The following is a 23,351-nucleotide window of genomic DNA, read 5'->3' as shown; positions in this document are numbered from 1 at the left end:
CACAATGAATATTACAATTTCTGGGGAAGAGGGAAAAGAAACATGACAATTTGTGCACTGGCTCTTAAGCGATTCCTTTTGGAGGTGGCACACATTACTTCTACTCATATTTTGCGGCCAAACAAGTTACATTGTCACCATTAACTTCCAAGGGATGGGAAATTGCAATCCTACCATGTACTGCAAAGAAGAGGGGACCCAGAATATTTGTGAATAGGGCTGACTACCATAGCTACAGGTTCAACAATGGGAGAATAGTTTAAATTTTTGATACATCCATGTGCAGGATGTTACGTAACTCTAACAGATGTTAAGTGGGATTTGTCCTTTAGCCTAGGATAGAAACTAGGATTTACAGGTGAGGCATCAAGTACCCCACATTGTAAAAAGAGGCACAAAATAATTGGGGGTCAGACAACTTCTCTGCTTCCAGGACTTGTTTAAAGGGTGACCAAACCGACTTTTCCACCCTCAACCATCTTCTCAGACCTGCCCCATAACCCCTACAACCTCATGTAAGCAGAAGATTGGTCAGAGGGTGGGGATGGGAGTCAGCAGATTCATGAGTCAGCCCTGACGGAGACTGCCCTGGCATTTCTCTACAAAAATCAAGTGAGTGAGATAGGCTGGGACCTGGAACCTGGGACCCAGGACACTTTACTGGAGTGCTAGCACCTGAACAAACGTCTCCTTGAGCAACAAAATACAAAGAAACTGTAAGGGACTAAAAATAACTGCATGTATGCACAGTTGGGGCAAATTATGAACAGTAAGATACAAAAAGGCCAAAAACCAACTGCCACTTCTGAGGTGCCAGGAGCAAAAGCAGGGCACTGTGCATGCCCCCTGCGCTCGGCACCACCAGGGGGTGGGCAGATCACCTCAGCCACCCCTCCTGCCAACTCCCCCATCTGCCCCCAGCCTCACCCCCTTCCTCTGGTAGCGAGCAAGGGAATCTTTCACTTGTTTTCCTTCCCTCATGCTGCAGCACGAGTCTCAATAAAGCCTTGCCTGATTTTCTCATCGGGCCTCTTATCCATTTCTATTAATTAAAGAGCCCAAGGACCCGAGTCAGTACCATGAAGAGGGTTGCAAGAGATTTCCCCATGCAGATTGGGGCTGCTTGCAAGGAGTGAAGCCTGTATAGAAACAGCAGGGCAGAGGGGCTGCCAAGAGGACACCATATTGAGTACATTAGCCGGGAGCAGGAGACAGGTGCAGAGAATAGGAAGATGTCACACTGGGCCAGGCCTCCCCATCCAAGAACCGTGAGGGAGGGAGGGCCGCACTGAGGGGTCCCTCGCCACCCTGCCTTAGAACACCTGCCTGCCCAGAGGTGCATATGAGGTGACATTCTGGAAAGGACCACTGACCAAATGAGAGATGCCAGTCCCTTTCCCCTTCTCAGCCCCCCAACCCCAAGAAACTGAAACTGAGTCCCCCTAAAACCACGTTCCTCTGCTGAATTTATGATTAATCTCTCTATCCAAAAGTTATTCTTTTTTGTCCCAACACCTGTTCCCCTCATGATTGAGGAGTAGCAAAGAAAAGGGGGGATTGAAACTGAGCAGGACCCCGTGGGGCCCTCCCAAGCACGAAAGCCTTTCTGTGTCCCCCATTTTTTGTCTGTAGGAAAAAGGTTGCAGCCTCTTAGACCTTCCCTGAGTTCCAAAGGGCAGATTCAAACAGTTACTAATACGGGGAGTGAGGGAATACAGAAACAATAATGCAGCTTGTATCTCTTAGTTCTACAGGAACTAAGGTCTCCACCCAGGTAGAGGATGGTAACTTTATGCTAAGCATAAGCACATAGACCCCTAAACTGGTTGGAACCAGAAGGCTGATGGCTGAGATTCCTGGAACACCTCCCACCAACCAATCAGAGGAAGGTCACACACTCTGCAAACACCGCCCCCACCCAAATTTTGCTTATAAACACTCTTCCTCCTAGTCATCAGGGATTGCAGGTCTTTTGATCATGAGCTATCCTGTTGCCCTGTTCTCCTTGCTCGGCCCTGCAACAGACTTTTCTTGGCTCCAAACCCTGGTCTCACTGGGCGTTGATTGGGCACATGAATTTGGGTTTGTCAACAAAGCCAGGCTCCCAAGCGTGAGGGGGAGAAGTCCCAGCGCGCAGTCTCACCCAGCCTGCACACCCTCCCCTCCCCACTCAAACCTCCGTAGTAGGTAGCAAGCTTCTACATGGCACTGCCACTGTAGGATCCCAGGAACTGAAACTAAAAAGTGGCGTTTCTAGCCCTTGGCAAGGCTGAAGGAGAACCCTCCACATGCCACAGTCGGGGGCACAGGCGATGGAGACAGCTGCGGGAAGGACCTAGGCGGCGCGCCGCGGGGCCTTGTGGGAGACGCCGGGCTCTCTCCGCGCAGGAGCAGTACAGCCCCAGCGGGCTTGTTCCCGGGCCGGGAGACCAGAGACCCGAGACCCGGCTTGAGCCAGGTGAGTCTGGCGGCTCTTGGCAGCGGCAGGAGCTACTTCCGGCAAGACTGGGGTTCAGAGGGGCACACTGGGTCAAAGGGAAGATGGCTATCAGAGGGCCAGAGTAGGGGTGGGATTGAGGGACTTGAAGCCCCAAGTCTGGGGCCCGGGGAGCGATGGTCCCCGAAAGACTGTGTCACCCGCGATTTGGCTGTGGAGGGTCAGCTCCTACCAGGTTCTCTAAAGCAGGCACAGTCACCGGCTCTGCTCACCGCAGACAGTAGCGTTCGTGGAACCCCCCTCCACCCGCGTGGCTCCAGGATCCCCTTCTCCTTCAGACTCCAGCCTTGGCTTAGCCCCCTGTGCCCCGCTGCTCCCAGCTGTGGGCGCCCCCAGGTCGGGACTGCGATTGCAGCATATCGGCGGGGCGGGTCAGCTGCGTATCTACCCCAGAGCAATGTGTGCGGGCGCTTCCACCCTCTGATGTGTCGGGTTTCTCCTTCAAGTGTTTGGCCGCCGGCTTTGCAGTCCCGGTGTCCAGAGGTCCCTAGTCGGAGTTCCTCCGTATGTATCCTGGGAGACGCTTAGTGTAACTTTGAGCCCGGCTGGATTTCCGACTGTGGCACTCTTGCTGTTCTTGAGCCCACAGGAACAAGCCATGCTGATAGGAAGAAAGACCGCAACTCCTCAGGCAGCTGGACCCCATCTTGAGAGGATACACCTGTGACCTGAGGCTTCCTGCCAAAACTACTAGTCTGGGGGAGGAAGTGGTTCTGGAGCTGCTGGGGCTGTGGACGTTCCTCAGCAAGGCTCGGGTCAGGTGACACCTTCAGAGAACAGGGAGAGACCGTGGACTTAGAATAGACTGTTCCCCATCTCTTACCTGAGGTGGTGAACAGTCTGTAGTGTGGAGAGAAGGCAAAGTAGGGAAGGCTGGTTGAGGGAATGGTTCGGGCGAGGCTGGCCACTCTGGGGGCTGCAAGGCAGGCTTGCTTCATGGCTCCTTTCTTTTCCAGCTTTGCCTCCTTAACACCTTGACCTTGCTGAGGAAGAAGAGATGACCAGTTCCCAGGTGAGATGCAGGTTTCCTTTCTCGGTCCTGGTATACATACTCTTGAAGAAAAGGAGAAGGAAACACATTTATGGATGTGCTGGATATACTCAACATTGACTTTTTCTTTTGATACAACAGTTGTGAGAGGTGGACATTATTTCCATTTTACAGATGTAGCAACTGGCTCAGTGAGGTTTAGAGACCTGTCAAGTTCACCAGGCTATTAAATGGTGGAACCAGATTTGTCTTTAGGCCCATTGCCTATGCTGTACATGTTGTCAGTGGACAAGTCTTCTCATCCAGGGACTGAGCCTGAATTGTGCACATCTTGAGGGCTGGGCCTAATCTGTGAAATGAAGGACTCTGAAAGGAGTGCACTTTCTTGCCTGGTGCCCTCCTTTAGGTTAGGTCTCTTCTCTCCCTAACATGTTGCTCATTCATTTATCTACTTCGTCATGGCTGCTCTGTGCTCATTTATTTGTAAGAGCAAAACAAATTGACTTAGATACAATACTTACTTCAAAGTGTGTGGTTTCTTTGGGGGAGATTAATATGTACATGTATAAAATAGTGATTACTACTCACATATACAATGAGTAATATGAAAAGAAGCCACTCTTAAGTGTCAGTTTGAAGACTGCACTCAGTGATAACAGTGCTAGAGGGGAAAAAAATCAGTGTGCACTGGGGTGATTGAGGAAAACTGAAGGAGGTGAGCTAGAGAAAATTTGAGTACTACAGGTTTCCTCCTCTATCTGAAAGTAGGGTGTTCCTATGAAACCTTTCCGAAGCCGAAATGGTGGAAAGAAGCAATTACTTTAGGACACATCTTGCTAATGGACGCACAAAATAAATCGACATAAAGCACAGATGCTCACAGACACAGTTCAAAGCTATGGAAGCTTGATGCTGAGTGAAGCTCCTGGGGAAGAAGTTTGGCAGTGCTTCTCTAGCAGCCCTTGGTATGTGCTGCCTCTGTAATGACTCTTTGCAAAACAAATGCTGAATGTTTCTTTTGATTTTTGTTTTTCTTCATGAAACTGAAAATGCTTTTCAGATTTCTTTCTGTTAATGAAAACAGGAGCTAATGTAGGTCTTTCATGAAAGTGAAGTGACAGATAGCAAGGATACCTGTATATGAACTTCCATACCTCTTTCAAGTCTTTACTATTTTTTGTTGTTTATAATTGCCTTATGGCCTAGTTTATGATCAATTTTTACAGTGTGTCATGTGTGCTTGAGTAGAATGTATATTCTCTAAAGGTAAGTGGGTAGGTACCAACTTTTTTTTTTTAGACCTTCTGCTGGCACAATTCATTCTCATTTTAGGGAGGTCAGTCTTTATTCCGTTAAGACCTTCAATTTATTGGATGTGGACAACCCACATTAAGGAGGGCAATCTGCGTTACTCAAAGTCCACCCATTTAAATGTTCATCTCATCTAAAAAACCCTCACAGGAACATCCAGAATAATGTTTGACCAAATATCTAGGCAATGTGGCCCAGCCAAGTTTACATATAAAATTAACCTTCATATCACCCTCTAACCTACTATATAGTATACTTATGTATTATGTTTCTTCCCTGTCACATACTAATAGAATGTAAGCTAGTTCCACCGGGGCAGTGTTTGTCTGTTTTATTCACTAATGTATCCTCAGAGTCAGGAACAATATCTGATGCATTGTAGGTACACAATAAATATCTATTGAATAAATCTTTATCATCCTTATCATCCTCCTTACCTTCATCCAATGTCAAATGGTTACTTTTGGAAAAAACAAAACTTAAACCCCCATCTATTACTCCTCATATCTAGTGCTCTTTCCATATCCATAACGGAACACTTATCTTCAGAAATATCTTGAAGCCTCAGGATTCTCTCAAATAAAGTGAGTGTATTTATTCATTGAACAGGGTTTGTGTTCTTTAAAATCCAAGAATGACCCTTGGGGTGGGCTATGGGCTTTCTTTCTTTTCTACCAGAGAGGGTCTGAGGGCTTTTCGTCAGCATGGTAAAGGAGCCTCTCAACTTTCTTGTTACCAACAGAAATCTGGTGCTAAGCAGCCTAGGTCATAGATAATAATGCTAATTGGAAATTACTTAACAGCATTTTCCCCCAGTTTTTAATACTTCTATACAATTTTTAAAACTGTCTATAGGTGTCCATAAGATCTGACTTGTTTAAAATTTTTGTATCTTTATTGATTTATTTTTGTTCTCTTGACCCATCAAGAATTGAGGAAAAAAGGTGTGTGGAATCTCTTTGAGTAGTAGATATGTCCATTTCTCTCTGTAGTACTTCCATTTAAAAAAATATATTACTTTGAGGATGTTTTATGAGGTACATACAACTTGAGTTGTTATATCTTCATGGAGAATTAAAGTTTTTATCCCTATGTAGTGACCTTTTATATCATTAGTGATGCTTTGTGTCTAGAAATCTATTTTGTTTGATATTAGTATAGCTATTCCTGCTTTCTTTTGTTTATTATTTACCTGGTTTATCTTTTTCTATTATTTCAAACTTTTCAGGGCCTTTTGCTTTAGGTATATCTCTCATTAACTGCTTATAGCTGAATTCTGTCTCCTCCCCCCTCAATCTGATAGTCAGCACCTTTTTAACTAGCAAGTTTAGTCTGTTTGCCTTTAGTGTAGTCATTGATATATTTGATGTGTTTGTACTGTCTTGCACTTTAATTTTATTTGTCCATTTATACTGTATTTTCCCCTCCTTTCTTACCTTTTTTTGTGTTTTTTTTTAAGTGGAGAGGGTTTTTTTCTCTTTTTTTTTGCCTCTTTACATGTTTGAAATTTATAACTTATATCCATTTGTTTGGTGATTACCCTTGAAATTTTATTGTGCATACTTGCAAGCCTAGGTTTAAACAGTATGTTAACCTCTTTCAGAATAATGCAAGGACTTAGGAACTTCTGATCACATCCCCCATTGACTTAAAAGCTATTGTTTTCTGCATTTTATTTATTTTTTATTTTTTTGGACTTGCCGAGCAGCTTGCAGGATCTTAGTTCCCCAACCAGGGATCGAACCTGTGCCCCCTGCATTGGAAGTGCAGAGCCCTAACCACTGGACCGCCAGGGAAGTCCCTGTTTTTTGCATTTTAATTCTGTCCTCTTAATAAATTAGATATTATTAGAATTATTATTTTATACAGACAATGTTTGTTTGGATTTACATATATGTCTGTCATTTATTTGCTTGCCATTCTTTCTTCTGTCTCAGACTTTCCTTCTTGGATCACTTTTCTTTTTCCTGAAATATATTCTTCCTAGAGGTTCCTTTTTAATGCATCTTTAGACATTCCATTTGTTATTTTTTTCACAACTGCATGTTATTTTCAGATAATTTCTTTGCTTTATCATCTTATAATTGCATCTTTTATTTTTTCAAGTAATTTAATGTACAGAACCATGTTCTGGTTCTGTATCTGATAGTTTAAATATCTGTAGTTGTTGGTAGTGTAAATCTGTTTTCTGCTCACTCTCCCCTTTGATGAGTTTAATTGTGAGCTCATTGATTGATCTTTATATGAGTCCTATGGGAAATTTTTCTCCAGGGGAAATATGCTTCTGTTTCTGCCAGTAACTTGGAGGATGGTACTAACATGGAATGGTCCCAGTTCCTCAGAGGTCCCAGGTCAGGGTAAGCTTCCCACCCTGCAGCTGGGATAAGGTTCCATATACCACAGCAGGGCTGCTATTGGCATCTCTGCAGGGCAACCCATCCTTTCCAACTGCCTGCCACTCTGCTGTCAGCTCACTGGGTTGTTTTGACTTATTTTTCCTTTTCCGTTGTGGGGAAAGGAGTAGTCCTTTTTCTTTGTTTCCAGTTAGGTGAAATTCCTTCTTTTTGTGACATGATATTATTGACCTGTAAATCTTATAAATATTTGTAGCAGCTGGTTTACTATTTTTCAACTTAACTAGTAATCCAAGAAATGTTATAATATAATGAAATGGCATTTTTGCCACCTATCAAATTGGCAGAGATGTGTTGTTTTGTTTTGCGGTACGCTGGCCTCTCACTGCTGTGGCCTCTCCCGCTGCGGAGCACAGGCTCCAGACTCGCAGGCTCAGCGGCCATGGCTCACAGCACCAGCCGCTCCGCAGCACATGGGATCCTCCTGAACCAGGGCACGAACCCGTGTCCCCTGCATCGGCAGGTGGACTCTCAACAACTGCGCCACCAGGGAAGCCCCAGAGATGTGTTTTTAAAAAATACCTACTGGTAAAACCAGAACACTCAAATACTTTTAAACTAAATGTCATTTTGCTACAAACTTTTTGGAGGGCTTTGGAAATTTGTGTCAGAAGTCTTTACCTAACAAACCTAACAAAAGTCTTTGAGCTAACAATTCTACTTTTAGGAATTTACCCTGAGAAAAAGAGTTGATAAGTGCATGTAATTTAAATACAGTGATATAACTTGCAGTATCATTATAGTAATGAAAAATGATAAGTAACTTTAGTGTCCAATATAGGGAGATTTTGTTGTTGTTGTTGTTTTGTTTTTAATATTTATTTATTTATTTGGCTGTGTTGGATCTTAGTTGCAGCACGTGGGATCTTTCGTTGCAATGTGTGGGCTCTTTGCTGTGACACGCGGGCTCCTCTCTAGTTGTGGCTTTCTAGTTGAGGCCCACGAGCTCAGTAGTTGTGACACGTGGGCTTAGTTGCTTCCCTGTCTAGGGATCGAGCCCGCATCCGCTGCATTGGAAGGCAGATTCTTTACCACTGGATCACCAGGGAAGTCCTGGGAGATTGTTAAATAAATTATGATGTAACCATGAGAAGAGCCACTATACAGCCATTAACAAGGTGTAGAAGAATATTTACTAATAGGGGAAAATGTTCATGATATTTTAATTGAAAAATGTTTTTAAAAGTTGGAAAGAATATCCCCAAGTTTTAAAACTTACATATATATGCCAAAATGTAAATAGTAGTTATTTGGGGGTAATATGATTATATATTTTGTAGGGTTTTTTTGTAGTTTTATCTTCCATAATAGCACTTTTGTTATCAGAAAAAAAATAGCAAATGAAATGTGATTCTCATTGCAAGAGTGGGAGGGAGGGGGTTATTTGAAATGTGTGTTGTTTTATCATCAGGTTTTCTTTCCATAGATGAATGTTAATTATGTCAGTACATACCCTAGGACAAAGTTATAATTTAAGTGTCTAGCCTAGACATACAAGCCAGCACTTCGTCAAACTAGTGGGCTAGATTAGAGACTCAAAGTTGCCACTGCATTTTTTATATTATATAAAAAGAATATGCACTGTTTAGAAAAAATCCTCAGCCAAGTGAATAAATAGTACAGCCATATTGCACAGACATTTTACAAACAAGGAATATGAAGAAGAACCAAAAAATGTATTTCTTTACATGAGATCAAATAGATCATAGGCTTAGAGGTTTCATTTATATCAGCAGCTAATTTATGTATGCCTATACTACTTACTCACCGTGTGTAGGATCATTATAGATGTGAGACATTGCAACACTGCAAGTGATTTTTCAGCACAATCTGTAGTGATATAGCCTTAAATACACTTGATGTTGCTTCTTTAATAGCTGAAATAAAACCTAGGGTTGGGCATTAAAAACTGGTTTTAGGCATTTATAATGACGCATTCCTACTATATTTAAGAATAAATTTTAGAAAATGACAAAATTTAATTGATGTGATCATTCATTATTCATATCTGGTTAAATTTTTAAAACAAACTCCTTTACAAATATTTTCAATCTCCCGATATTCAGAACCAAGTCAAAATATTATCATTGCATATTGATAATCTGTTATTCTTATTTGGGTTTATGTTTGTCTGTTTATTTCACTACCTAGACCAATGTCCTTTACAAGTGTTTTTAGGGGGCTTCTCTGGTGGCGCAGTGGTTGAGAGTCGGCCTGCCGATGCAGGGGACGCAGGTTCGTGCCCCAGTCCGGGAGGATCCCACATGCCGCGGAGCCGCTAGGCCCGTGAGCCATGGCCGCTGAGCCTGCGCGTCCGGAGCCTGTGCTCCGCAACGAGAGAGGCCACAACAGTGAGAGGCCCGCGTACCGGGGGGGGAAAAGAAAAAGTGTTTTTAGGGACTTCCCTGCTGGTCCAGTGATTAGGAACCCATGCTTCCAGTGTAGGGGGCGTGGGTTCAATCCCTGGCTGGGGAACTGAGATCCCGCATGCTGCAGCCAAAAAAAAAAAAAGTGTTTTTTTTTGTTTTTTTTTTGCGGTACGCGGGCCTCTCACTGTTGTGGCCTCTCTCGTTGCGGAGCACAGGCTCCGGACGCGCAGGCCTAGCGGCCATGGCTCACGGGCTTAGTTGCTCCGCGGCATGTGGGATCTTCCCGGACCAGGGCACGAACCCGTGTCCCCTGCATCGGCAGGCGGATTCTCAACCACTGCGCCACCAGGGAAGCCCAAAAAAAGTGTTTTTAAATTAGAATTTGATTTATTTTATTAAATGCTGTTTTGCCATCCTGTGAGATGGTCATATGGATTTTCCTTTTTTACTTGTTATGATTATGTATGTTAATAGATTTTCTAATGCCAGCTGTTATCAGTCTAAATTCTTAGGGTCAAATAAACAAAACATTAGCAGTGTCCCTTTATTCAAAACCAACTTGAATATTTCCACCTTTACAGCCAGTTCCTAAAAGCTTCTCATAATTAAGAATTGAAAATTAGTACTACAGTGTGAACATGCCTAATTACTGGGAATTTATTTTCATCAACTTTGTTTCTAAAGTTGCTGTATTTCTAGACTTAGAAATTTTTTGTTACTTCACTGCATTGCAGTGAATGCTCTCTATAGGAAATAAGTTTGTGATGATTGAGAAACAGAATTAAGACAGTGGATAGACATCCAGAACATAAGTCTTAAGTGTGCCTTTGAGTCACATAATATGTAGTCTTAGAAAATGAGTTACAGTTATTGTAGACTAAGCATTAATGATGTTGATGCTTGAATTTCAAGACTGACAGATCACTAGTAAACTATTTCAAAGCTTTATAAAAGACATTGAATTTCATTCTTAGAGTTTCCCACAATAATAAATACAAATAACCACACGAAAAGATCTATCACATCCTCATTCATATTAGACTTTTTTAAGTTGAGGTATAGTTGAATTACAATATTGTATTGGTTTTAGGTATACAACATAGTGATTCAAAATTTTTATAGATTATATTCCATTTAAAGTTATAAAATATTGGGTATATTCCTGTGCTGTACAATATATCCTTGTAGCTTATTTATTTTATTCATAGTAGTTTGTGCCTCTTACTCCCCTACCCCTCTTTTGCTCCTACTCCCTTCCCTCTCCCTGCTGGTAACCACTAGTTGATTCTCTATATCTGTGAGTCTGTTTCTGTTTTGTTATATTCATTCATTTGCTTTTGTTTGTGTGGGTTTTTTTTTCAGATTCCACATATAAGTGGTAACATACAGTACTTGTCTTTCTCTGTTTGACTATTTCACTAAGCATAATACCCTCTAGGTCCATCCATGTTGTTGCAAATGGCAAGATTTCGTTCTTTTTTATGGCTGAGCAGTATTCCAGTGTGTGTGTGTGTGTGTGTGTGTGTGTGTGTGTGTGTGTGTAACATCTTCTTTATCCATTCATCTGTTGATGGACACTTGGATTACTTCCATATCTTGGCTATTGTAAATAGTGCTGCTATAAACATTGGGGAGCATATATCTTTTCAAATTAGTGTTTTCCTTTTCTTTGGATATATACCCAGGAGTGGGATTGCTGGATCATATGGTAGTTTTATTTTTAGTTTTTTGAGGAACCACTGTTTTCCACAGTGGCTGTACCCATATTAGACTTCTTTACAGTGCAGCGATTGGAAGGAAAGCACTAGCTTTTAAGTAATCTCATAAAATCGTTTTCAGTTCATAGGACACCTTCCTGTCTATTGCCAAAACTGCCAATTCTTATCAAGGGCATTTTAATACCAAGCCACTCTGTTCAGGTGTTGGATGTAGCTATATTTACACTTGGTGGTTAGTCTTTAAGATAGTCTAAGAATCTACAAGCTTGCTTGAAAATAGAAATGATATCTTCCTAATTAAATGTTTAAAGGTGCTGGGCTTCCAAAAAGAATGATAGATCAAAGAATCCTTGGATTTGTTTAATAATAAAGGTATCAGTTAGCCTGGCTAATTAGCTAGTGTCAAATGAACCTTATGTTGAAATATAACTTTGAAATGAAATGGAATAGAACTTGGCTTTGTAGATAAATAAGTATATAAAGAATATGGACGTTTCCAAGTACATATCTAAAACATATATAACACTGTGGGTCTGTATATAGTGGTGGAGAGTGAGGGAATGGGAGTAGTTAAGGCTGAAATGCAAGTTTTGGGCAACTGGGTGAAAGGTGATAGTCTTCACTGAGATAAGGAACAGAGGAGACGGAGCCTCTGTGTTTCTGTGTGTGTTTTGTGTGTACAGAGGGGAGTTAGAAGACAGTTTGAAGCACCTGTCAGACATCCAATTAAAGAAGTCTAGAAGGTAGATAGATATCAAGGTCTGAGATAGATCCAGGTGAAAGATACAAATTTACGAGTTGTCACCATGTATATGGTTGTTAAAGTCATGGGCTTGGTTGAGATCATCCAGCTGATATGTGAGAAGAGAAGAAAAGGAAGATAACCAGAGAAGACTCTTGAGGAACACAAATATTAATATTTAAGGAATGGGCACAAAAAGAGGAGCCAGAGTAGAGATTATGTTGCAGGAAGGCAGGATGGTATCGACCAATTAGGAGGCAGAGGTGAGATCATGGTGGCTCAGAATAAAGTGGGGGCAATGGAGGTAAAAGAGATATTTTAAAAGATTTAGTGACAGATCATGTGAGGGATGGGAGAGAGGAAGTCAAGGATGACTCCTTTTTTTCTGACCTAAACATCTGGGTGGTTGGAGGTGGGTTTTCCTGAGTTAGAGAGCATTGGAGAGAAGCAGTTTTGGAAAGGAAGATAAAGTCAGAACTGAGCATGTTGATTTAGATGTCTTTGAGACGTCCAAATAGATATTTCTTTCACTTGGTAGAAATGTACTGATTACCTACTGTAGATCAGGCACTATGCTTCACGCTGGATGTTCACCAAGGAGATATTTGGGTCTGGAACTCTAGGTATAGCTTGAGGTCTTGGCTGCCAAAGTACATTTGAGAGTTGTCAGCATTCAGTTGGCATTTGAAGCTATCAGAATAGATGAGATCACATAGGGAGAGTGAGAAGGCCTAGGATCCAACCCAGGAAACCCACACATTGACCAGGAGAGAAGGAGATTGAGAAAGATTGACCAGAGAGTTAGGAGAGTTAGGATACTATGATATCCAGACTCTCAGAGGAGTTTTGAGGAAGACCATGTGGTCAACAGGGCCAAATAATGCCAAGGAGTCAAGCATGAAAAGGATTGAAAACTTTCCATTGGGTTTATCAGCAAGGAAGTCATTAGTTATCTCATGAGGATGAATTTCTAGAATTGGAAGTGCTGGATCAAAAGATACGTTTGATAAATACTGCCAAACTGTTCTCCAAAAAAGTTTATACCAATTTATACCCTTCCAACAGTACATGGGGGTATGTGTGTTCTCACGCTGTCACTGGTAGTGGGTATTATAAGTCTTAGTCTTTGCCCCAAGGATAGGGGAAAATAATGCCTCATTATCTGAATATCCATTTCTTTGATAATTTGTGAGGCAGCATGTCTTTTCATGTGTTTATTGGTAATTTTTTTTTCTTCTTGAAATTACTCATCCAGATTATCATTTGTCCATTTTTAATGAGAGCATTTTAATTGATTTTTAAGAGCGCCTCATATTTTTAGGGTTTGTGAGCCTCTGCAAAAGATACACATATCTTGGGCTTCCCTGGTGGCGCAGTGGTTGAGAGTCTGCCTGCCGATGCAGGGGACACGGGTTCGTGCCCCGGTCTGGGAAGATCCCACATGCCACAGAGCGGCTGGGCCTGTGAGCCATGACCGCTGAGCCTGCGCGTCTGGAGCCTGTGCTCCGCAACGGGAGAGGCCACAACAGTGAGAGGCCCACGTACCGCTAAAAAAAAAAAAAACAACGATATACATATCTTTAAATTTTTTTTATTGTTCTTTAAATTATTCTTACGGCTTAGGACAAAATTCTGAAGTCCCCTTTATACTGTCTACCTTTCTCAGTGTTGCCAAGTTTGTAACTTTTGTACCACGGAAGCTGGTGTAGATGTTTGCTCACTGAAGAGGAATTACTGTTCATTGGTGTCTTAGGAACCTGTTAACGTTCAAGGATGTGACCGTGGACTTCACCCAGGAGGAGTGGGAGCAGCTGGACCCCGCACAAAGGGCCCTGTACAAAGAGGTGATGCTGGACATCTATAGCAACCTGGTCTTAGTGGGTGAGGACAACTGATCTTTGGAGAATTTTTGTTCCCTTGGTTGTTGAAAGCTGTGAGCTCTTAAAGTGTTTAACTAGGTGAGGGCTTGAGATTCAAATATCAGAGTGTTCAAATCACTATTGAAGAAAGAAAAATGTTGCTACTAAGTAAAAACTTGAGTTCCCCCTCCTCCATTTATATATATATTTTTTGAGGTGAAATTCACATAACATAAAATTAACCATTTGAAAGTGTACAATTCGGTGGCATTTAGTACATCACAATGTTGTGTAACTACCTCCTCTATCAAGTTCCAGAACATTTTCATCACCGTAAAAGAAAACCCCATACCCATTAAGCAGTCACTCCCCATGAGCCCCTCCCTGTAATTACTTTTTTAATTAGAAAGGTTTTAAAACAAAGTATACTGCATATAAAGTAAAAAGTATCTTTCAGACTATTTTCTATTTATATTACATATAAGCAGACAGAAAATACATAAGCTCACAGATACATATTTGTTTTGTTTCTATTTGTGTATTTATCTGTTTATGTTATAAATATTAGTTCTGCAACTTTCCTTTTAGTTAGTAACATATGTTAGATATCTTTACATGTCAAAATATTTAGACCTATCTCAATCTTTTAACTGGCTATGTCATATTCCATTGTATGATGTATTGATATACTGAAATTAATTTTTTTAAAATTTATTTATTTTTGGCTGAGTTGGGTCTTTGTTGCTGCATGCGGGCTTTCTCTAGTGTGCGGGGGCTACTCTTTGTTGTGGTGCACGGGCTTCTCATTGCGGTGGCTTCTCTTGTCGCAGAGCACAGGCTCCAGGCATGCGGGCTTCAGTAGTTGTGGCTCGTGGGCTCTAGAGCGCAGGCTCAGTAGTTGTGGCGCACGGGCTTAGTTGCTTCTTGGCATGTGGGATCTTCCCGGACCAGGGCTTGACCCTGTGTCCCCTGCATTGGCAGGCGGATTTTTAACCACTACGCCACCAGGGAAGTCCCTTGCATAGTAGTTTGACTGAGTAGAGACCTTTAGATTCAAAATCATTTCCCCTGAGAATGTTCTAGCCATTGTATCTTTGTTTTTAAGCCTCGGATATTGCTGATTCTGATCTGATTCATTCGTTTAGTAATTTTCTCTGTTTTATTTTATCTTATTTTTGTTTATTTAACCTGTTTTTCTCGTCCCTCCCTTCTTTGGAATTTAGCAGTTATACCAGGATGTGCCTAGCTAGGCAGTCCTCCCCGCCCCCCTTTCCCCCCCACCCCCAGTAATTATATTTGCCTGTCATTGAGCCCATTCATCTCTGAAGCCTTCAGCTCATGGGAGTTTTCCTTTGATATTTCATGAGGTTTTGTTGAGGGAAAAAGAGGAAAAGCTTTAATTTATTCATTTCTACTTTTTATATTTCATGTCTTCCCTTTTCACGAGTTTTTATTTTGACAAATTTTGGACGTCTTTGTCCCCCCTTTTTTTCCTTCCTTTTGTCCTTGTAGGGGAATCATTGGTTTAGGTTTAGCTTGCTTGATGATAGTCTTTTTTCCCTCAAGACTCTGAAAATATTGTACTATTGTCTTTGGTCAGTCTTAGTCTCTTTTCAAGGGAGTAACTTGTTTTGCTTTTTTAATGTTTTGTATGCTTATGTTTTCTTGATCCTTGAAATTCATAAATTTCATCCCGGTAGGTGTATATGTTAGTTTGTCTTTTTTTTTTTTTTTTTTTAGCACTCCTAAGTGTTCCTGAGACAATAGTTTCAATTTAAGAAAATCAAGTTCTCTTTCAGACTAAGTACATTCTCATTATTTACTATTATTATTATTTCATATTCTTCTTTCCTTCTGAATCTCTTATACATGTAATATATAAGAGCTTCGAGATCATAATTCCATTTTTAAAATCCTTTCCTCTGAGTCCTAGTAGAACTCTTCAAGTTGATCATTTTTCTTTTTAAAGAACTTGTATTTATTTATTTTTAAAAATTTTATTTATTTTTGGCTGCGTTGGATCTTCGTTGCTGCTCACAGGCATTTTCTAGTTGTGGTGAGCGGGGGCTACTCTTCGTTGTGGTGTGGGCTTCTCATTGCAGTGGCTTCTCTTGTTACAGAGCATGGACTCTAGGCTCGCGGGCTTCAGTAGTTGCAGCACGCGGGCTCAGTAGTTGCAGTGCACGGGCTCAGTAGTTGCAGCATGCAGGCTCTGGGGCATGCAGGCTTCAGTAGTTGTGCAGCGTAGGATCAGTAGTTGTGGCGCACCAGCTTAGTTGCTCCGCGGCATGTGGGATCTTTCCAGACCAGGGCTCGAACCCGTGTCCCCTGCATTGGCAGGCGAATTCTTAACCACTGCACCACCAGGAAGTCTCCTCTTCAAGTTGATCTTTTAATCCACTAACATAGTTTCTCACATTCTCCAGTCTGATAACTCTTGCTTACAACCTCCATTGAGATCTTTTAACTTGACAGTCATATTTTTTCGTCATTGTAAACATTTTCTCATTCTTAAAGCATCCCCTTTCCCACACAGGAAAGAAACCTTATGACTGTGCCGAGTGTGGCAAGAGCTTCAGTCAGAGCACAGAACTTCACATCCACCAGAGAGTCCACATGAGAGCATGTGGACTTGAACCTGTGTCCCCTGCGTTGGCAGGGGTCCACATGTGTGATACATGCGGCAAAGGCTTCAGTTATAACACGAATCTTCACGTGCATCAGAGGGTCCACACGGGAGAGAAACCTTTTAAGTGCGAGGAGTGTGGCAAGGGCTTCCGTCAGAGCTCCAACCTTTGCATCCACTGGAGAGTCCACACTGGAGCAAAACTGTACAAATGTGAGAAGTGTTGTGAGAACTTCAGACAGAAAGTAGCCCTCCAAGAGCATCATAGGGTCCACACAAGAGAAACCGTTTCAATGTGAAACCCTTAAAGCACAAGCACAAGCCTCCATGCTCATCAGAAAGTCCACACAGGAGAGAAACCTGTAGCTGTTAGGAGTGTGGGAAGGATTTCAATCACAGTGAACCTTCACGTTCTCCAGAGAATGAAACTGTAAATGTGATGGGTGTGTGATAAGGGTTTCTTCAGTTAGAGCTTAGATCTTCGAGTTTATCTAAGAATTAATACAGGAGAAAACCCATTTATATGTGCTAAGTGTAGTAAGGGCTTTGGAAAGAGCGCTAACCTTGAGTTCCATAAGTCCCCAAAGGAGAGCAATGTTACAAATGTGCAAGTGTGGTTAAGGGTTTCTTTGGAACACAGAGCTTCTCTGCAGAGCGTCTATGGGGGGGAGAAACCATTGATTTCAGTGTCTGTGGTTGGGGCTTCTGTTACAGCACAAACCTTCGTTCACATCAGAGTCCACGTGGGGCAGAGACCCTGTGCGCGTAAGAAGCGAGTCAGGCCTTCACCTCCATCTGACTCCACATGGGAGAAAACCCTGCAGGTGTAGATGTGTGCATATCTCCCCCTTCCCCAGAGAGCCTGTTTCTACCACGATTCTGGCAGCTCCAAGAGAGGGCAGCTGCGTGGGTTTTGCTCTCCATTGTGTCCCCAGCTCCTGGCACAGTGCCTAGCAGGAGGAGCCACCTAGTAAATATTTGTTGAATGAGAATCCATGTGGGCGAGAACCCCTGTTTGTGTGATAGTGGGGTAAAGACTTCAAGGTCAACATGTTGAAGCCTTTTTAGAAAGTGTGTTCACAGTCAGATCATGGGTTTTGTCATGAGTAAATCCCTGCAGGAGAGAAATCCTGTGAACCTGATGATTATACTAATGGACTCAGAGATAAATGATCAGATTATTAAAACGGTGTAGTAAATTTAAAAATACATGTCTTCAGCATAAGAATCCACACCCCCAAAACTGTATCAGCTATGAAAATACTTTAGTCAAAACTCATACATTAAAATGTGTATCTATTCAGGAAAAAAAAAATCCTGTGTATACCCTAATGAAGTTATGTGTCAGGCTCTGGACTGACCACCTCTGTATAAGGTGGACTCTGCCAGAATCTGGTAGCAGTAGCTCTTCTTTTGTTTTATATTTCATCTCAAAGAGGTTTTTGTTAGACATAACCAATGAGTTATCCAGGGCCAAGGATTAACAAGGTCTTCCTTTTGGGAGAGATGCCCCTTGCCTGGCAAAGTGCCCTTATAGGCTGGAAGCCTCCTGGCCCTGATTGAGTATCTCCCTGCCCATCATGTCATCAGGCTGCTGGGAGCTTCGCACCATGGATTATAGAAATCCCCAGGTGAGGCATCTTCAGGGTAAGTGTCTATAGACGAGATAGCTAAAAAAGGGGGGGCTGGGTCAGGGTTTACAGAGGGGAGTTAGAGGAGAGGAAAGCAAGTCTGAAAGGGTAGGGAATGGTTAGAAGGAAAAGGAAAAGAACAGTGCCTGGGAGGTCGTTGAAGGGGATGATGGGGGTGGGAAGCCCCAAGGCATCTCCTAAGTCTCCAGCAGGTGTCTCGACCTCCAGTACAGGGCTCTCCTTGGAGATCTGTGTTGACCAGAGTGTGGTCTGTAGTGGGTAGGGATGGACCCCAGTGGCATCAGGGCCAGTTAGGACCGGAGGTGGAAGAGCTGCTGTGAGGAGCCTTGGAAGGCAACTCTATGCCCGATAATTTCCCCACGTGGCCCAAGTCAGGCGGGACCACTATCCCTCCAATAGAAGGAAGGATCATATATGCAGGCAATAATAAGCTTGACCCCCTTCAGGAGGCATAAATTAACTAGAGAACAGCCTGGGGTTCTGGCAATGAAAAGGGAAGACCTGGACCAGTAGAGGTTATGAAAAGGTCAGTGACCCAGTGTCATCTCTAAATCTGGGTAGGGAACAGAGAAAGTTGGTCAACATTTCCACTGAGTCCTTCACCTAAGAGCAATGTGTTTTTCTGCATCCCCGCTAAACAACCATTTGGGGGTTAGAAAGGCTTTGGGGGCTCTTTAGGACTGCCAGTTGAGCTGTCCAGGGACCACTGGCCTAAGTTGGGAAAGGGGATTGGTATCCCTGAGGACTATGATGGCACCCAAATACCACTGAATGAAGGTAATAATAAAATTCTCACAACACTGAGGTTTTATATTAGTTTCTTTTCCTTCTTCCTCTTTCCTTTCTGTCTCTTTTATTTTCTTCCTCTCTGTTTTTAGATTTTAAAAATATTTTAAGTACAAAATATTTCAGACATACAGAAAAGTTCAGAAAATGTAACAGCTATTTTCTCAACTGAGATTAAGTAGATGTTAAATTTTTGCCATAAGAGCTTCAGGTTTGTTTGTTTGTGTGTATGTGTGTGTGTGTGTGTGTGGTATGAAAAAAAAAGAAAAGCAACAGATACAACTAAAGCCTCATGCTCTATTCTCTCAACTCTGCTCAGAGGTAACTATTATGCTTTAGTTACTATGTGTTGTTCCTCTGTATGTTTTTGGTTTTTTTATTACCTGTATGTCCATGGTATCTTAAATTTTTACGTAGATAATATCATCTTGTATATTATCTTTTTGCAATTTGCTTGATTCACCAAACATTACAGTTTTGATATTTTTTATGCTGATATTTTAGAACGAAGTCATGGATTTTAACTGCTGTCATGTTCTAAGCTATCAGACAGGTATTCTTTTCAATAGATTATTTGTATATCCCTGTGCCAGTAACACATTTTTGAGTACTATAGCTTTATAGTAATTGTCTTAGCTATTTAAAACCCTTTATTCTTTCATATAAATTGTAGGATCAGCTTGCTAAAATTTTTGAAAAAATCTGTTGGATTGGGACTTGGGGAGTTTTGTTTCTTTTTCTCTCATTTCATTCTTTCTATTAGATTATATTTTCTTTATTCTCCCTTTATTTTCCTCTACAAGATTAGTATTTACATTTTATCTCCTTTTGTTTTATGTTAACTTGCATAACTTAAATTAAGCCCCTCCTTAACAAGATAGAACAGAACACTAACTCTGCTCCTCCTCCCATGTTACATGTTATTGTATCAATACATGGTTTTAATTTCATCATGTTTTTAACACACCCCAGATTTATCACTATTATTATATGTTGTAAATAGCCAACACAAGTTTGGATTAACCGGAACATTTACCACTTTCTTACCACTGGTTCTTGCATTTCCTCCTTCCTTCTGAGCTCCATTTCCTCAGCCTCCCAGAGCAGTTGCAGCTTGTGTAGCGGTTAAAAGCATCAGCTCTGCAGTCAGCCTGCCTGTGTTCAATATCTGGCTCTGTAGATCTCTAGCGATGTGATCCTGGGCAGAGTGTTTAATTTCTTTGTGCTTCAACTTCTCCATCTGTAAAAGAGAAATGATAGTATTATTTACTTCATGGGGTTGTTATTAGGATCAAATGAATTAATATTTTTAGAATGATTAAAATAGTGCCAGGCATATACTAAGCCTTATAAAAGTATTTCTTACATAAATAAAATAAATGAATCCTTCAGTAGTTTTTCAGCAAGTATGTCTGAGAGTAGTAAATTCTTTATTTCTCCCTTACTTGTGAATTATAGCATAGCTGGGTATAGAATTCTAAATTGGCATTTAATTTTTCTCAGTAATTCCTTAACCTCTAGCGCTGCTATTAAAAGTCTGTTATTAGTCTAATTATTGTTTCTTTTGAGACAGCCTGACTTTTCTCTCTGGTTAGTTTTTAAATTAGGATTTGCAAAATCCTGAAAAGCAGAAGCGTGTTCTGCCATTTTACTAAATGTATATAGGAGTGGGTTTACTTATATTTTCCCTAATCAAGACAGTAGCATGTAAAATAGCTTTTACATGCTATTTTCTCTTTTGTTAATTTTTCATTCTTTATTATATCCTTCTACTTCTATTGGGTGTATCCTTTTTTTTTTTTCCTAGTGTCTTGAGTTAACATGGTTAGAGTTTGTTTATTTATTTATTTATTTATTTTTAAATTTTTTTTGCAGTACGCGGGCCTCTCACTGTTGTGGCCTCTCCCATTGTGGAGCACAGGCTCCGGATGTGCAGGTTCAGTGGCCATGGCTCACGGGCCTAGCCACTCCGCAGCATGTGGGATCTTCCCGGACCAGGGCACGAACCTGTGTCCCCTGAATCGGCAGGCAGGCTCTCAAACACTGCGCCACTAGGGAAGCCCAGAGTTTATTTTTAGCCTTTCTTGTTTTCTAATAAATGCATTTCAGTGCATTTATTAGAAATTAAATTTCCCTTGAATACTTTGGCAGCATCCCTTGCAGGATGCAATTTGGCAGTATGTATCAAAAGCCTTTAAAATGTTTATGCCAATTGACTGAGAAATTTTACATCTAAGAATCTGTGTTAAGGAAATAATCAAATAAATTATGTGTAAAAGGTGTACATTACCATGTGTTATTTCTACATTTTTTAAAAGAAGGAAAGGATTACTTTACAATCCAGAGGATGTCATAATGTGTCATAGTATATCTCCATGATGCAGTATTCTCCAACAAGAAAAGTGATGTTTTTGAATCATTTTTAATGACTTAGGAAAAGTTGGATAATATAGCAGATATAAAGACACATACATAGAGGAAAAAACTGGAAAGAAATATACTAATATATGAATAGTGTCAATGGATGATTTTTATTTTCTATTTTATGTTTTTCAGGATTTTGCAAGCAGTCTCTAATGCTTCCCAATCCTTAGTGACAACACTATTAATGCTTCTAATTACAAAATGATACATGCCTATTATAAAATATGAAAAATTATGAAACAGAAGTAAGTGTAACTGGTTTAATGGTGGAGTGTCAACTCAGTGGGGTATATAAGATCATGAAATTGTTCTTTTTTCCCCCCAGGCTCTGCCTTCATCCATGTTCTGTTGAATCCCCATGAATGAATGAATGAATGAGTGAGTACTGAGTGGGAAAGAGACACTGAGGGAGGGCTTTAGGAAAGAGGAAGGCTTTCCCTCACCAGTTCCCTGAGGAAGAATACAAACTAGATAAAAGATTACAACTGGTGAAAATATTTCCAATCCATATCACAGACAAAGAGATTAATCTGCCTATTTATCAAGAGCTCTTAGAAATCAAGAAAAAGCACAGGGACTTCCCTCGTGGTGCAGTGGTTAAGAATCCGCCTGCCAATGCAGGGGACACGGGTTTGAGCCCTGGTCCAGAAGATCCCACATGCTGTGGAGCAACTAAGCCCGTGTGCCACAACTACTGATGCTGCGCTCTAGAGCCTGTGGGCCACAACTACTGAAGCCCATGTACCTAGAGCCCATGCTCCACCACAAGAGAAGCCACTGCAATGAGAAGCCCGTGTACCGCAACGAAGAGTAGTCCCCACTCGCCACAACTAGAGAAAGCCCGCGCGCAGCAACAAAGACCCAACGCAGCCAAAAATTAATTAATTAAGAAGAAAAAGCACACAAAAAAATGTGAAGAGACTGTTCAGACATAATACAAATGGCCCTTAAATGTATGGAAGGATGACAGACTTTTCTCATAATATGAGAAATGCACATCAAAACCATGCTGAGATACCATTTTTCACCTATGGGATTAGCAAAAAATTGAAAATTAAAAAAAAACTTGTTAATGAGGCATACAGAAGTAGGCATTTTCATACATTGCCATGGGGCTTGCAAAATAGAACAACTCCTATAGAGAAGAATTTGACAATATCTACCAACACTGTAGATACATTTGCCTTTTGATCCAGATATTCTATTTCTGAGACTCTATCACACAGATACACTTGTACATGTGCTTTGCAAATATTTGGCATTGTTTCCAATAGTAAAAAATAGAAAACAACACAAATGTCCGCCAACAGAGAACTGGTTTAATAAACTATATCCACACAGTGAAATGGTATGCAGCTGTAATAAAAAGTAAGGAAAATTTCTTGGTTGAAATGGAAATGCCTCGAAGATATATTATTAAATGAAAAATGCAAGGTGAAGAACAATGTGTGTATGTGTATATAAATATATATAATGAATTTTATGTAAGAAGGAGAATGAGAATATATATCCATATTTGCTTATATTTGCATAATGTCACACTGGAAGGGTAAACAAAGGACTAATAAAATAATTGGGGGGACAGGAGTGAGAGTGAGGATTTTCTGTACTTTTTTCCTTTCTGTATTTTTAATGCAGTTTTATTTATTTATTTTTGGCTGTATTGGGCCTTCGTTGTTGCATGTGGGCTTTCTCTAGTTGCAACGAGTGGAGGCTACTCTTCATTGTGGTGCGCAGGCTTCTTATTGTGGTGGCTTCTCTTGTTGCACAGCACAGGCTGTAGGTGCGCAGGCTTCAGTAGTTGTGGCACATGGGCTCAGTAGTTGTGGCACATGTGCTTAGTTGTTCCACGGCATGTGGGATCTTCCCAGACCAGGACTTGAATCTGTGTTCCCTGCATTAACAGGTGGATTCTTAACCCCTGCACAACCAGGGAAGCCCCTTAATGTAGTTTTGATTTGA

At 41.2% G+C, this 23,351-nt stretch overlaps 1 protein-coding gene across 8 annotated transcripts; it reads left to right on the top strand.

Moving 5' to 3' along the window:
* Positions 1–1,957: 1,957 nt before the first annotated feature.
* Positions 1,958–22,855, top strand: LOC131744780 (zinc finger protein 239-like). Of its 8 annotated transcripts, none has more exons than XR_010836007.1 (6): positions 1,958–2,458; positions 3,454–3,509; positions 13,796–13,923; positions 16,438–18,158; positions 19,470–19,518; positions 21,715–22,855. XR_010836007.1 is itself a non-coding variant. In XM_067010644.1 (5 exons), exons 3-5 carry the CDS (start codon positions 3,495–3,497, stop codon positions 16,824–16,826), a joined length of 495 nt encoding a protein of 164 aa, XP_066866745.1. In that variant the 5' UTR covers positions 2,032–2,458; positions 3,087–3,252; positions 3,454–3,494; the 3' UTR covers positions 16,827–18,979. The 8 variants fall into 8 exon arrangements, 2 of the variants coding, with proteins under 2 accessions (XP_066866744.1, XP_066866745.1); XR_010836005.1 differs by having other exon boundaries at positions 21,522–22,855; XR_010836010.1 differs by lacking the exon at positions 16,438–18,158.
* The last annotated feature ends 496 nt before the right edge of the window (positions 22,856–23,351 follow it).

Source organism: Kogia breviceps, chromosome 1 (assembly GCF_026419965.1).
Source record: "Kogia breviceps isolate mKogBre1 chromosome 1, mKogBre1 haplotype 1, whole genome shotgun sequence".
Classification (NCBI taxonomy): domain Eukaryota; kingdom Metazoa; phylum Chordata; class Mammalia; order Artiodactyla; family Physeteridae; genus Kogia; species Kogia breviceps.
This window is presented reverse-complemented; position numbering and strand designations above follow the sequence as displayed.

Bases quoted from the DNA above. Each gene is read 5' to 3' on its own strand.
- LOC131744780 (XM_067010643.1), top strand. The intron at 13,887-16,437 runs GTGATGCTGGAC...TTTCCCACACAG, and splicing joins AAAGGGCCCTGTACAAAGAG to GAAAGAAACCTTATGACTGT.